This window comes from Rana temporaria, chromosome 7 (assembly GCF_905171775.1).
Source record: "Rana temporaria chromosome 7, aRanTem1.1, whole genome shotgun sequence".
In the NCBI taxonomy this organism is placed as follows: Eukaryota; Metazoa; Chordata; class Amphibia; order Anura; family Ranidae; genus Rana; species Rana temporaria.
The window spans coordinates 126,978,480-126,992,782 of NC_053495.1; the positions used below are offsets into that span (position 1 = coordinate 126,978,480).

Sequence of the window (14,303 nt, forward strand, 5' to 3'; positions counted from 1 at the left end):
AACAACGGATCACTATTTCGCCCATTAAAACCAATGACAGGGCACTATTCCTCCCGCTAACACCAATGATGGAGCACCATTACCCCCACTGACACCATCAATAGGGCACTATTAATCCACCGACACCCACAATGGGGCACAATATCTTCCATTAAAACCAATTATGGGGCACTATTCCTCCCACTGACACTAATGATGGGGCACCATTCCCCCTACTGACACCATCAATGGAGCAATATTCTGATGTTGGGGCATTTTATACTCCCACTGACCACAGTCCAGCCCCCCTCAAGCCTGAAGGACTGTAAACTGGCCCCTTGCTTAGAAAGTTTGGAGACTCCTGATCTAGTCCATGGAGTGTCAAAAGCGCAGGCCATCTTGGGTAATTCACCCAATCTTGTGGTACCCCTATACCTCCCGACATGTGAGAAAGATCTCAAGAGCACTTTTTCACCAGCTTGAGAGCATATCCTCCTCTTCTCTCATAAAGCATACATTTCTAGCTTTATTTGAAAAACGAGGAATAAAACAAGAGGGTACCACGTCTTTTCCAGGCTTCATAAATTGTTTGATTGATTGATTGATTTTTGAGCTTAATTAGGCGCCAAATGCCCACTGTGAAGTGAGCGTCTAAGCGCCGCTGGTGAGTAACTTTGAATCAATCCGTGGTGAAGAAGAGAGAGAAAAGAGAAGAGAGGGTGGTGAAAGGAAAGGGTATCCAGTGTCGTTCCCTCTGTTGGAGATGTGGCTTATAAGAATAGATAATACTCATTTTCTGGAGCTGTCCTCAGATTTGAGGCTTTAAAAACTTACAGATAATAAGTTTAATAATTCAGCTGCATTTTTTCTTCCACCTTGCTCACAATAAAATAAATCCCTCCTGATACATTTAGATAAAGCAGCCAGAGCAAGCAAACTATATTGAAAGAATCAGACTCCCCACTCCCAGGTTGCGGTCCTTGAAAAAGAAGGATAGCAAAACAATGGGAGACCTCAACTTTCTGCTCAAACATAATGAAAAACCAGGTTTTACTTGGTAGATTTCACATGCTCCCAATAAACCAAAACCCAATTGATTGCATCTGATAGACAGACAAGCCCACATACACGACCACTTGAGAGCTTTACCCCTATACTATTGTAACCATGGAGCCCACGCACATTTGACTTTTGTTCCGCCTAGTTTTCACTCTTTATCCCTCTGACCCCCTATTCCATCTTTGTATTCCCTACCCTACTTTCCTCCCCATGCTTTGGGCTGTTATTGCCCCTAGCTTTTTACCAAGATCCATGCCCAAGTCAGAGCTCGCCTTTCCCCTTATGTCCCCTCCATTATACCCTACCAGGGACTCTGTAATATTATTTTCCTGACAGACTTTAAATTGATAAATATTGGTCCCTGGCAGGGGTTCATTTTTATTTGATCTGTACTGAAGCCTCTTAAATTTGAATTTTTGCCAACGTAGGTAAAAATATCAAAAAAAATAATACAAATAAATGAGCAAGAATGAACAGCATAAATAATAAAATAATCAGGAACATTTCTGAAGTAGTATAAATATATATTTTATTTACATCAGACATTATAATGCCCAACAGTAATGTAAATGCGTCTTGTCATTCTGTAACCAGTATATGTCATTCATAACTTACCACCAATGTTGGAGCAGTAAGCAAGCCCCAGGCAAAGAACTCGAGGAAGATCACAATGACAGCATGATACACGCTGGGAGAACCAAACCCCTGAGGCTGCATAAAAATGGAAATATAGAGCATAATTTAATGTAAAGCAAACCCATTTGTACTGATAGAGCAAAGTATCAATCACAAGTTTCACATTATACAAATCTTACAGCTCTGCTGTACAGCCTGTACATAAACTAAACGGGTCAAATTCAGGAACTTCCACTGCGTGCATTTAAAAAGTTTTGATGTATTGATTACAGAGCTGCATTTTTTGTGCCTACATTTAATTCAGGAGCTTCTAAACAAATTAACTGAACAAAAAACAATGTCTAAAATTGCTTCTTAAGTTTTGCTTCCTTGGTAACATCCAATTCCCTGTCCTGCGAATGGACACTGAACAATGCATGCAGAGACATATTTATGGAGGTCATTCCTATGCATGTGTACTGAAAGTCAAAGAAACCCAACTGGCTCAATTTATTCCCTCTCCAGCTGCTGTGCAAGGGACTGATTACAGAAAATTAGAAGGTACAAGCACTAGTTTTAAGTGATACTAAAGTCTTGTTTTTTGGCTAAAAATAACAAATGTTATAGTTACCTCCTCTGTGCAGTGGATTTTCACAGAGTAACTTGGATCCTCCTCTTTTTGGGTCCCTCTTCCGCTCCCCTACCCCTGCGCCCTAGTGAGTGCCCACACAGCAAGCAGGTTGCTGTGTGTCTGAGACAGCAGTGGGAGTCAGATTCCCCGGAGAGCTAAGGTACTCGTGCACATCGCTGGATCGAGATGGGGCTTAAAGCGGTGGTTCACCCTGCAGAACAACTTTTTAGCATAAAATTCGGCATAGTAGCGCGAGCTTCAGTATGCCTGTCTTAATTTTTTTATCCCCGTACTCACTGTGTAATCGTACATAGAAGATTCCGACTGCCCACGGGGAATGGGCGTTCCTTTCAAGAGGGAGGGTGATTGACGGCCGTGAAGAGCCAAGCCTATTTCGGCTATTTCCGGAGAAGCGTGACGCGCCAGAGCCGACCGTCAATCACCTTCCGTCTGGATTGGAACGCCCATTCCCCGTGGGCAGTCGGAATCTTCTATGTACAATAACACAGTGAGTACGGGGATAAAAAAATTAAGACAGGCATACTGTAGCTCGCGCTACTATGCCTAATTTTATGCTAGAAGAACATTTTTTTTTTTTTTTTTTATAGGGTGAACCCCCGCTTTAAGTAAATATTAGAGGGGCTGCTACACAGAGAAGGGTTTTTACCTTCATGTCCAATGATTGCATAACAAAAATAATTTTCAATGTCATAAAAAGAAGGCGTTTAACAAAAAAGCCTTAAAAAAATTATGTACGTGTATTACTCAGGTAATGACACAATTATTGCCCAAAAAATTCCCATGTCTATAGGGGGTGTAAAGGTGTAGGAGAATCTATTTAGGAGCCACTACTGACTTGATTTTTTTATATAAATCTTTATATATTTAGAAAGAATTTTCCTTTACACAACAACAACTAGGACAGGAAACATACAATGCTGTCCAACCGTATATCCAGGCAAAATACAATACAACAGGCCCGATTGGCCATCCAACAGATAGGATAAAAGGGATGGAGGCGTCAATTGTTAGGTTCGAGGTACATATGAATCTAAACATACTTAAGGCGTCCCCAATCACTTAGTTAGGTGCAAAGGATAGGGAATGAGTGGATGACACCAAGTCAGACAGGTAAATAAAAACAACAAGAATAAGAAAAGGAAAAGTGACCAGAGGACAAAACAAGAAAGGTGTACTCATGTTCATTGCGAAAACATACCTGCAATATATTGGTCAAATGTAATCATCCGATCAAAAGAAAAAGCTAATAAGAACATAATTACTGCGCTCCTCCTGTCAGGGATTGGAAAGAAGGGAGTGAATTTGCAGCTGTCCCCATCACCATAATGAATCCATGTGGCCCAAACACCATACCATTTGTCATATTCGTCCTTACACTTTGTGATCCACTCCTCTGCGGTCTTAATATAATTCACCAACCGAACCCAGTCAGAACGGGACGGAACTCGGCCAGTCTTCTAAAAAGTGGGAATTAAACTCTTGGCTGCATTTAAAAGGTGAGGCAACACCGATTTTCGATAGAGGCCGAGGGGAATGGCGGGAACGTGCAGGAGAAAGCCCATTGGGGAGTCCAGAAGGTCTATATCTAGGAGAATTTTAATTTTGGATCCAACATCCTGCCAAAAAGGGCGCAACTTAGGAAACTCCCACCATATATATCCCTGCCAGATATATCTAAGAAACGCACTGTTGAGGCTCAAGAAAAAAGACCTAGGTAAGGAAATGGGCACCATTTGGAGAAAAAACAAAAATGCGAGGTAGCACGTTCATCTTTAACACACTGACTTGGCCCATCCACAAAAAGGTCTCTCTATCCCACCGGCGCAGAACTGACTCAATAGTGGAGAGCAACTGGGTGTAATTACTGGTATACAGTTGGAAATAGAGGGGGGTAAGATAGACCCCCAGGTATTTCATGCGAGTTGTACACCACATGAAGAAGAAGGAGGATTGCAACCGTGTACACAGGTTCGGGGGAACATTTAATGATAAAATCTTGGTAAAAATTAATTTTGAAATTAGAGAGGGAGCCGAAAGTCTGCAATTCGGTCATAATACTGGGGAGGGAGATCAGAGGGTCTGCTACATAAAAGAGGACATCATCCGTGTATGCGGAGAGTTTATGTTCATGGGAGCCGACGCAGAAGCCCTTAATGTTAGGGTTAGAGCAAATCCTATTAAGCAGGGGTTCCAGGGTGAGGGCAAAAATAAGAGTTGACAACGGGCAGCCTTTTCTGGTCCCATTCCCAATAGGGAAAGCGTCAGAAAGAACTCCATTGACCTTAACTCGGGCCTCCGGACTGCTGTACAAAGAGAAAACCCATGAGAGCATTTTAGGGCCAAGCCCCAGTCTAGACAACACCGCACGAAGGTATGTCCAATCCACCCTGTCAAATGCCTTTTCGGCATCAGTGGAGAGTAGAAGATGGATGGTCAGCCTGCGTCTGTACCCATTGAATCAACAGAATGGCCCGGTTCGAGTTGTCCCTCGCCTCCCGTTCGGCAATAAACCCAGTTTGGTCAGGATGGATGAGGAAAGGAAGAATAGGCTGCAGACAATTCGCTAGGATTTTTGCTAAAATTTTGATATCGGTGTTCAAGAGCGATATTGGCCTATAACTACTAGGGCCCGCGTGAACCTTCCCCTCCTTGGGCAACACCGATATATGGGCCAGCAGGCCCTCCTTGGGCATAGGAGCGCCCGAGGCTAGTGACTTGTTTTTAAAAGTGTCAGCTCTGGTTCCTCCATCCTGATTTCACATAGTAAGATACTGACCTGAAACAAGCATGTGGCAAAATGCATAAGATTTCTATCCTGCATACATACATTAGGACACTGACTCACTATGTACCAAAGCCAGGTTGGCAAGTGCTCTTATTTTTGTAAACAGGTTTATAATCGGTTGGTTTTTTAACAGCAGTTTGTAAATTATAGCTTTACCAATGTTTTTAGCAGTGAACAAACTCAGTCAGTTTATATTGCTGTTTTTATACTCACCGTGCCACCATCTTTAATGATGATTTTTTTGGCAAGGAGCACACTACGGTTCACCCTCTTCTTTTTCTTCCCCTGAGTCATTTTTACATCACCGTTGCCCTTTCAACATCTGCCTAGAAAAACAGAACCATAACACGTAACTAATTTACAAACACAAAAAGCGATCTTGAAAAACAGAACCATAATCAAATATTCAATTCTGTGAACAGGACAAACAAAATTTTATGAGAATTGTCCTTCGATTATATAACTGATGATGACATTTTACGTTGCTAAGCTATAGCACCTACTTATATAGTTTACAAAGCAGGGGAGAGGGTACAGATGTAACAGTTCCTTTTCAAAGAATAGATGGAAAAAATAAAAAATAAATTGGCAGAATCTAATCACAGATGGATATTGGCAGAATGTAGAAATGTGCTACATGACAAAAGGATCAATAGCACAATGGAACAAACTGGCAACTGCTCTACCAGGCCTTGTAGTGTGCTGGGTTTGGGAAAATGCTGTGTCTCTTTTTTTTGTTGGCAGTGACCACTGGCATTCAGTTCAAAATAATTAATCTGCTGTAATTCAGTGTCAATGCAATAGATGGATCTGATTGGGCCCTTACTTACCTTACTTATCAGTTTAGCTTTACTAATTGTGTCCAAGCATAACAGATAATGGCTGCTTTGCCCACCTGCCTGACCCACAGACACCCAACTGAATCTACAAACATGCCAAAAAAATCCTGTAGTTGTGGGGACAACGGATACTATAAGGAATTACAATCTCTGTCATGTTGTGCACGATGGCAATTACATGGAGTCACATGATTGACACACATTTTTTCCAATAAAAAACTGCGCTCCTTCATGGATTTGCAGAATAAAATGTAACCTTCCTCAATCAATGTAGAAATTAAAATATACTTCTAATTGTCTTAAAGCGGATATCCGCTGAAAAAAAATATTAAAAGCCAGCAGCTACAAATACTGCAGCTGCTGACTTTTAATATTAGGACACTTACCTGTCCTGGAGTCCAGCGCGTCCGTGGCAGAGGACGAGCGATCACTCGTCACTCTGCTGCCCCCACCACCATCCTCGGTGAGGGAACCAGGAAGTGAATCGCTCCGGCTTCACTGCCCAGTTCCCTACGGCGCATGCGTGAGTCGTGCTACGCCTGTCGATTGGCTCCCGCTGTGTACTGGGAGCCGAATGTTCCCAGAACAGGGGGGGACGGGAGGTGACGTCATGCCCGCAGTCTGCCCAATACTGTGTGTCCGGAAGTGGGTGTAAATACCTGTCTTCAGACAGGTATCTGCACCCCCCTGAAAGGTGTCAAATGTGACACCGGAGGGGGGGAGGGTTCCGATCAATGGGAGTTCCACTTTAGGGTGGAGCTCCGCTTTAAGGGTGAACAGTGTTCTTATGTCTGATTGTGAAGGACTACGACGTATCTGGAATTGACAATGTTGAATTGTATGTTCTTGTTTATTTCAATAAAATCCTTTTGAGAAAAAAAAAAAAAAGACTTTAAGTGCCTGTTCACACTACTGCGACTTGGGATCCGACTTGTGTCGCCCCAAGTCACGCGACATGAGACATTGAAGTGCATGAGAGCCAACTTAATGTACACTACTGAAGTCGCTCCAACTTCAGAAAAGGTTCCTGTACTACTTCAAGGTAACTTGTACACATTGATTTCAATGGAAGTTGCCTCCAAAGTCGGATCACTGTCTTAACTGAAGCAACTTTACAAGAAGAGAAAAATAGTTTTCTCAGGCAAAGCCCTCCTTCCCACAGAGCTGATTATTCTTTGATTGGCCACTGGCAAAGTCGTCTGTCCTGGAGGCGACTTGAAGTTGCGTTGTAAGTCGCTCCAAGTCGCCTTGCAAATTCGCACTGGAAGTCGTGTTGCCCCTGTGTGAACCGGCACTAAGTGTTTGTAAAAGTTATTTTTATTTTTTTCTATAAAAATAACAAACGTTATACTTGCCTGCCCTGTTGCAGTGGATTTGCACAGAGGAGCCTAGATTCTCCTCTTTTCCAGTCCCTCTTCTGTGATCCTAACTCCCCCCCCCCTCTTGTTGAGTGCCACCACAGCAAGCAGCTTGCTATGGGGGCACCAGAGCCGATTCACAGCACTCTGTGTCCATTCAGACACAGAGCCACGGGCCGGCCTGTCTCTCTCCCGATTGGCTGACTGACTTTGATTGACAACAGTGGGAGCTGCTGCATTTCAGCTAATCAGAAGAGGAAGAGTCTCGGACGGCTGAAACACTCGTGGACATCGCTGGACAGAGATGGGGCTCAGATAAGTATTAGGGGGGCTGCTGCACACAGAAGGCTTTTTATCTTAATGCATATAATGCAATAAGATGAAAAACCTTCTGACTTTACAACCCCTTTAAATGTGATTGGGGGGCTTCTATTGGACAGCGTGGCACAATCAGGAGTTGTAAAGCATTATATGAGGTCTTGGAGTTTAACTTGACACAGCAACAACTCTCAGATTTCAGGTAACTTGATTCTTGCACCAAAGCTTAAAATGGAGTTCCACCAAAAAGTGGAAATTCCGCTTTAAAGAGTTGTAAAGGAAAACATTTTTTCACCAGGTATCTGCAATCTATGCATTAAGGTGAAAAAACATATGATGATGCCGCCCCCCCCCTCCCCCGAGCCCCCGTTTTACTTACCTGACCCCTCGAAAGTCCCGCGCTCGGTCTCGAGATCCTCTTCGCTCTCAGCCTGGCCGCTGATTGGCTAGAGCGGATGGATTGAGAGCAGCGCAGCCATTGGCTGGCGCTGCTGTCAATCACATCCATTGACGCGGCTCGCCGAGTGATACAGTGAGCGGCTATGGCCGCTCGCTGTTTCACAAGGGCGCGCCCGCAAGGACTCATCACCATGTGAGTTCTCTCGCATGAATGTGATGAATTCTTGCGGGGAGGACCAGAGACAGCCGCCGAGGGACCCCAGAAGATGTGGATCGGGGCCACTCTGTGCAAAACAAACTGCACAGTGGAGGCAAGTATAACATGTTCGTTATTTTTAAGACATTTTTTTTTCCCCTTTAGTAACCCTTTAAGGTCTCCTAACCCCCTAACACAGTGGTCTCCAAACTGCGGCCCGGGGGCCGGATGCGGCCCTTTGCTTGCCTTTATCCGGCCCTTGGGGCAGTATCCCTCCCACTGATACGAGACACTATTCTGACATCTGACACCGACAGTGGAGGACCATTTCTCCCACTGACTCCACTAATGGGACATAATTCCTCCCTATGATATAAACGATGGGGCACCATTTCTCCCTCTAACATATGGTATTAAGTCCCACTGATGCCAGGAAAATTTCCACCCCCCCGCTTGCCAAAGTCCAGCCCTCCAAAAGTCTGAAGGACAATAAACCGGCCCTTTGTTTATAATGTTTGGAGACCCCTGCCCTAACATGTATTTTTGGGGGGGTACCTGATTTTTACAGGTACCCAGCTCCCACTTCCATTCGCGCAGCCTAGGTGACTCGAGCGGAAGTTGTCTCCTCTCCCGCCCTGCAATCTTCTGGGACACGTCACAGGTCCCAGAAGATTGATCGGCCATTCAGGACGCGCAGTGCGCACCCAGCTGTGAAGCCACAGGCTGTCACAGCCGGGTGCCCACACTAGTAATGCAGAGGCGGGGGAGAGAACCGTGGGCTTCAGACAGCTGCATCGCTGGACTGTGGGACAGGTGAGTGTGTGTTTATTAAAAGTCAGCAGCTACACTTTTTTGTAGCAGCTGACTTTTACTAAACACAGAAACGGCTGGAACTCTGCTTTAAGGGGTTGATTTACTAAAGACAAATACTGTTTACTTTACAAGAGAATTTTTCCCAGAGCTTGGAGTCTTGAACTTTGTTTAAGCAAACAGCATTATGTTTACTGGCCTGGTTTGGTTCCAAGGAATCAGCTAGTCATATGGCTAAATAAACAAACAAAAAATCTAATTTCATGGAGTCCTTTCTCTATTGGTAGAAAAATAAGAAATCTTTGCTGCTTGAAGCCTTGTTCACACGGGCAGTGCATTTACACATACTTTGAAAAAGTGATCTATGGTGGATCACTATTCAAAGACAGTTTTGAATCAGTTCATAGTAGCCGAGAAGACAATATTGCAGTCTCCTGAATGCCCTTTTCCCAATAGAATGTAGTAAGGTAAAGAACCTTCTGCCTTTACAAACAATTGAACTTACTGGAAATTAGTGTTCATTGACAATTCAAATTTTGGGGTGTCCTATAGATCACACATTATGCAACATTCTCAAGACATAATTCATAGTGTATGGGATGTGGCATGAATGATCATGAGAGTTTGCCCAGGTCCCTCAGTATACAACAATAAACCTTAAGAGCCGGTTCACACTTAGGCGGCATGACTTCAGGGGCGACTCCGCAAGGCATCCGGAAGACGACTTCAGAGGCGACCTTCAAAATTACCTTTATATAGAAGTCAATGCAGGTCGCCCCAAGCCGCCCCCGAAGTCGTACAAGAACCTTTTTCTAAGTCGGAGCGACTTGCGTCGCTCCTATTAGAACGGTTCTATTGCATAGAATGGGACACCAATCGGCAGGTGGCTGAGCCGCCTGACGAGTCGCCCCAGTGTGAACCGGCTCTGAGCTTAGAGAGAAGAAAAAAACAGCCAAGCTACAAAGCTTGGAAAAAGGAACATTGATCCCAACAAATTGAACGAAAAAATTATTGGGCGGGTAATAGCGATGTCCTGGAAATTCAGCTAACAGATAAATAAACCCCCCCTCCCTCCCTCTCAAAGCCATATTCCAGGACAGGAGAGTACATGCTAGCAAAATTTCTGAGGACAGTGCCAAAGTCCCATGTAGGAAATCTTGCTCTGGACGGTCTGCTACACCTTGAGACTGCCATCATGAACCTTTTGAGTAGCGGCTGCTCTGCCAGTTAAAGCTCAAAGAAATTAAACAGGGCTGCTACTTTGACATCATTATTATACAGGACTTATATAGCACCAACAGTTTTGCTCAGCACTTTACTTAAAGCGGGGGTTCACCCAAAAATACATTTTTAACATTACATTCAGCCGAGTTGTCCTAATGACAATCGGCTGTTTTTTTTTTTTTCCCCGTACATACAGACTTTCACCGCTGCTTCCGGGTATGTCTTCTTCGGGACTGGGCGGTCCTATCTGATTGACAGGCTTCTGACCGTCGCATATAGCGCGTCACGAGTTGCCGAAAGAAGCCCAACGTCGGTGCGCAGGCGCCGTATAGAGCCGCACCGACGTTCGGCTTCTTTCGGCAACTCGTGATGCGCTGTATGCGACGGTCGGAAGCCTGTCAATCAGATAGGAACGCCCAGTCCCGCAGAAGACATACCCGGAAACGGCGGTGAAAGTCGGTATGTACGAAAAAAAAAAATAAAAAAAAAATTGTCATTAGGACAACTCGGCTGAATGTAATGTTAAAAATGTATTTTTTGGGTGAACCTCCACTTTAAGGGCAGACAGTATAGTTACAACACAATTCAATACAGAAGGCATCAGAGGGCCCTGCTCTTTAAAGCTTACAATTTAGAAGTTCATGCCTACTACACACAATCAGAAAATCGGACGAAAAATGTGGCTTTCAAAGAGATTGTGTGATTATCTGACCTTTCGTATACAGCTTCAGAGAGCCGATAATGACAGTTCATGCAAAATTATCCAAAAGGAACAAACACAATCATTTTACTTGTATGATACCAGAACGTACGATTTTCGTTTAATCAGAACAGAATTTATCTGAAAAATATCAGAAGACCAAGACTTTACATGCTCAAAAACAAAATACATTATTTAAAAAGGTTTGTAACTTTAGTAACCTCTTCATTTTCGATACAAGACTAGCATGCAAAAAGACAAAAAAACAAAACAAAATAATTTGTACGATACGCTTATCATGTGTACAAGGTTTCTACCAGAGAGTTTGAAAATACCAATAGCATTTAAGAAGCTACCGACGTGTAAAACTTAAGGTGAGAGAGAAAGTACCCCACACCTCACTCTTTTACCACCGTGCTCCAAAAACGCCCCAGAAAAAAAGAAATGGTGCCTGAGCCCCTGCACTAACCTGTGTCAATGACATACAAGGGAAGAGGTAGATTAAAAACCACCAGCCTCCTTACATTGGTGCCTGCCTCCCCCAGCTCTGCCAGATCTAGTTCAGACATGGCTGTGGACATTCCCTGCCAACCATCTGACTGTCCTACTGGCTGGCTGTATATATGGGAGTATAATAGGCTCCACCCAAGCACCTGTGTCCACCCACCTGGTCCATATGAGGAGTTATGGATCTAGTGCCAGTGCCACCATGACTGCGATACAGCCCACAAGAAATGGCAGCCCCAGGTTTCTTACACTAGTATGGGCAGTAATCCAGCTCTTCCTGGAGGGGTTACTAGGAAAATACAGAGTCCCCTGAATGCAGAGACGACCTGTCTATCTCCTTCCCTAGGAACTAACCATTCTCCAGGATCTCTGCTCCTGTTAAGCTATGAATAAGCACTGTATGAGAGTGTGAAACGCGTTATCCCTTTTTCCTGTTTTTTTTGCTGTGACATCCATGTTGTGACCAGTTTTTATTAAAAGGAACACATTTTTATTTTTGGAGTGCGGCCGTCCCGGTTCTTTCTTATACATTTTTGCATACTATTGCAGCGCCTGCACCCAAGTGTTTGGACTCCACTTTGCAGTTCTCTGGGACCTCTGAGCGGTATACTTTCTTTCTTTTCCTGTTAAGGGAACACTGCATCCAGGTGGCATCTGCCATTTTACACCCTATCAGCCTGATAGGGTCACATCTATTGTTTAGATTTTACTCCCTATCTGGCTGGAGGAAACGCATAAAACTAAAGGACCTGGGAGATTGTGTGCTTTTTATAATAACGCGGATCATGTGTTTTCTGTCTAGGTGGGAGGAGTCTCTCTTTTGTGAAGCTGTCCTGGAAGATGACTTGTGAAAAACAGTTTATTACTTTTTTTAAAGGGGGTTTTCCACCCATTTTTTAAGTTTATTAAAAGTCAGCAGCTACAAAAAGTGTAGCTGCTGGCTTTTAATAAACTGACACTTACCTGCTCCAGCGTTCCAGCGACGCGCCGGCCAGGGGTCCGCTCCTCTCCCCCCCTCCCTGGCCGGCGTCTTCATTGTCACTGTGGGCACCAGGCCGTGACAGCTTTCGGCTTCATGGCCGGGCACCCACTGCGCATGTGTGAGCGGCACTGCGCATGCAGCGCTGTTTGATTGGACAGGCGATCGCCTAGGACCTGACGTGTCCGAGGCGATCGCCTGCAGGGAGGGGCTGCCAAAAGGTTCCATTTTTGGGTGGAACTCCTCTTTAAGTCAAAATAAAGTGAGGACAGTATAAAAGCACCTGAAATTACCTAATTGCATACACTTCCCATTGGGAAGATCAATGTATTGCTCTCGCTGCCTCCTGCAGTCTCCACACCCACCTCGTCAAGCCTCGTATGTAGCTAAAAACAGAGGTCATATGATCACTTATAGAAAAATATATATATATTTTTACACACACACACACACACACACACACACGTTTTGCCTGGCATTTCTGTTTAAACTGAATAGGTTTTACAAAGGTGAGGGTTCACATACACTTTAATAAGTATGTGTAAAGGATAGGCGGGGGAGAAAGGGTTTAAAAACAAAACAAAAACACACAATCTGTGAAAACGCAAAAAATGAATCAACAGCAGCTGCTGCTGCAGATCCATTAAATCATTCATCTCCTGTTGACAACTTACTACAATTCTTATCCTTTCTCTGTTGTAAGAGGAAGAAGACAGATCTCCAATATCAACAATAGCATGTGACCTCTGCAATGGGCTATCATGTGGCACCAAGACCCACAGATCGGCTCAGTACACCATGTTCCAAGCCATCAAATGCCATAGTGGTACATGGCTATAAGTGCTTAGAACATCCGTCTAAGCAGTTTTCTCCATCTGCATTTATAAAGAAATAATGGTCCACCAATTTGGCGTTTATAAAAGTACGGCTTGCGTAGGTTTTTGCCTGTGTACGACTGTGTGACCCATATTACGATACAGAGATTTCTAATGCAATAGTGGTAATCCTTTCTGATTTAGTAACCCCACTGAATCAGAAGCATTCAATCTGATGCAAACACAAAATGCTCAGAATTCTTGTCCGGTCGGATATTTTAACCCACACATGATAGTAACTAAACGTGAGAGGAAAGGGAATATCTATCAATAGCAGAGGGCAACACATGCAATCATGGGGTAAACCAAGTTAAAAAAAACAGCTGTTACTGTAAATTTTTTCAGCTTTTAGGAACCCTTGAAATGATTTTCAAGTCTCAGAGAATCCCTACTATAATGTATACCTACAGCTTACAGTGTGTTTCCAATATCAAGCTTTATGCACAAGAAGATTACTATAATTTTCTATGGGGCCCATTCACGCCTGTGCGTTTCTCTTCTGTGAATTTTTGTAAAAAAAGTACTGTTTAGTAAGTGCGCCTTTTCCCCTACAGAGGTCAATGGGATTGCGTAAAAAAAGCATAAATACGCAAAGGCATAAGCGTGAAAAGTGATTAAAACCCATCAGGTTTGTACAGACAAAACATTGCCACATGGCAAAACACACGTTGACCATGCTAATGGCCCCCCAGTGCACTTTCAGCGCACCTGTGTCCCACAAAAATCCAAAAAATGAGTCTCAATCCAATACTAGCGGTATTTAACCACTTAAGACCCGGACCAACATGCAGCTAAAGGACCTGGCCCCTTTTTGCGATTCGGCACTGCGTCGCTTTAACTGACAATTGCGCGTTCGTGCGACGTGGCTCCCAAACAAAATTGGCGTCCTTTTTTTCCCACAAAGGGCTTTCTTTTGGTGGCATTTGATCACCTCTGCGGTTTTTATTTTTTGCGCTATAAACAAAAATAGAGTGACAATTTTGAAAAAAATTCAATATTTTTTACTTT

General features: G+C 43.8%; 1 protein-coding gene across 2 annotated transcripts in view; it reads right to left on the bottom strand.

Moving 5' to 3' along the window:
* The window catches only part of MFSD14A (major facilitator superfamily domain containing 14A), a 63,732-nt gene that overhangs the window by 31,464 nt on the left and 17,965 nt on the right, over window positions 1-14,303 (bottom strand). For both annotated transcript variants that reach the window (XM_040359952.1, XM_040359953.1), the window contains exons 2-3: window positions 5,304-5,416; window positions 1,654-1,749 (exon numbers count right to left, since the gene is read on the bottom strand). In XM_040359952.1, coding sequence (XP_040215886.1) covers window positions 1,654-1,749; window positions 5,304-5,384 — 177 coding nt within the window. In that variant the 5' untranslated portion in view covers window positions 5,385-5,416. The remainder of the gene's footprint in view (window positions 1-1,653; window positions 1,750-5,303; window positions 5,417-14,303) is intronic.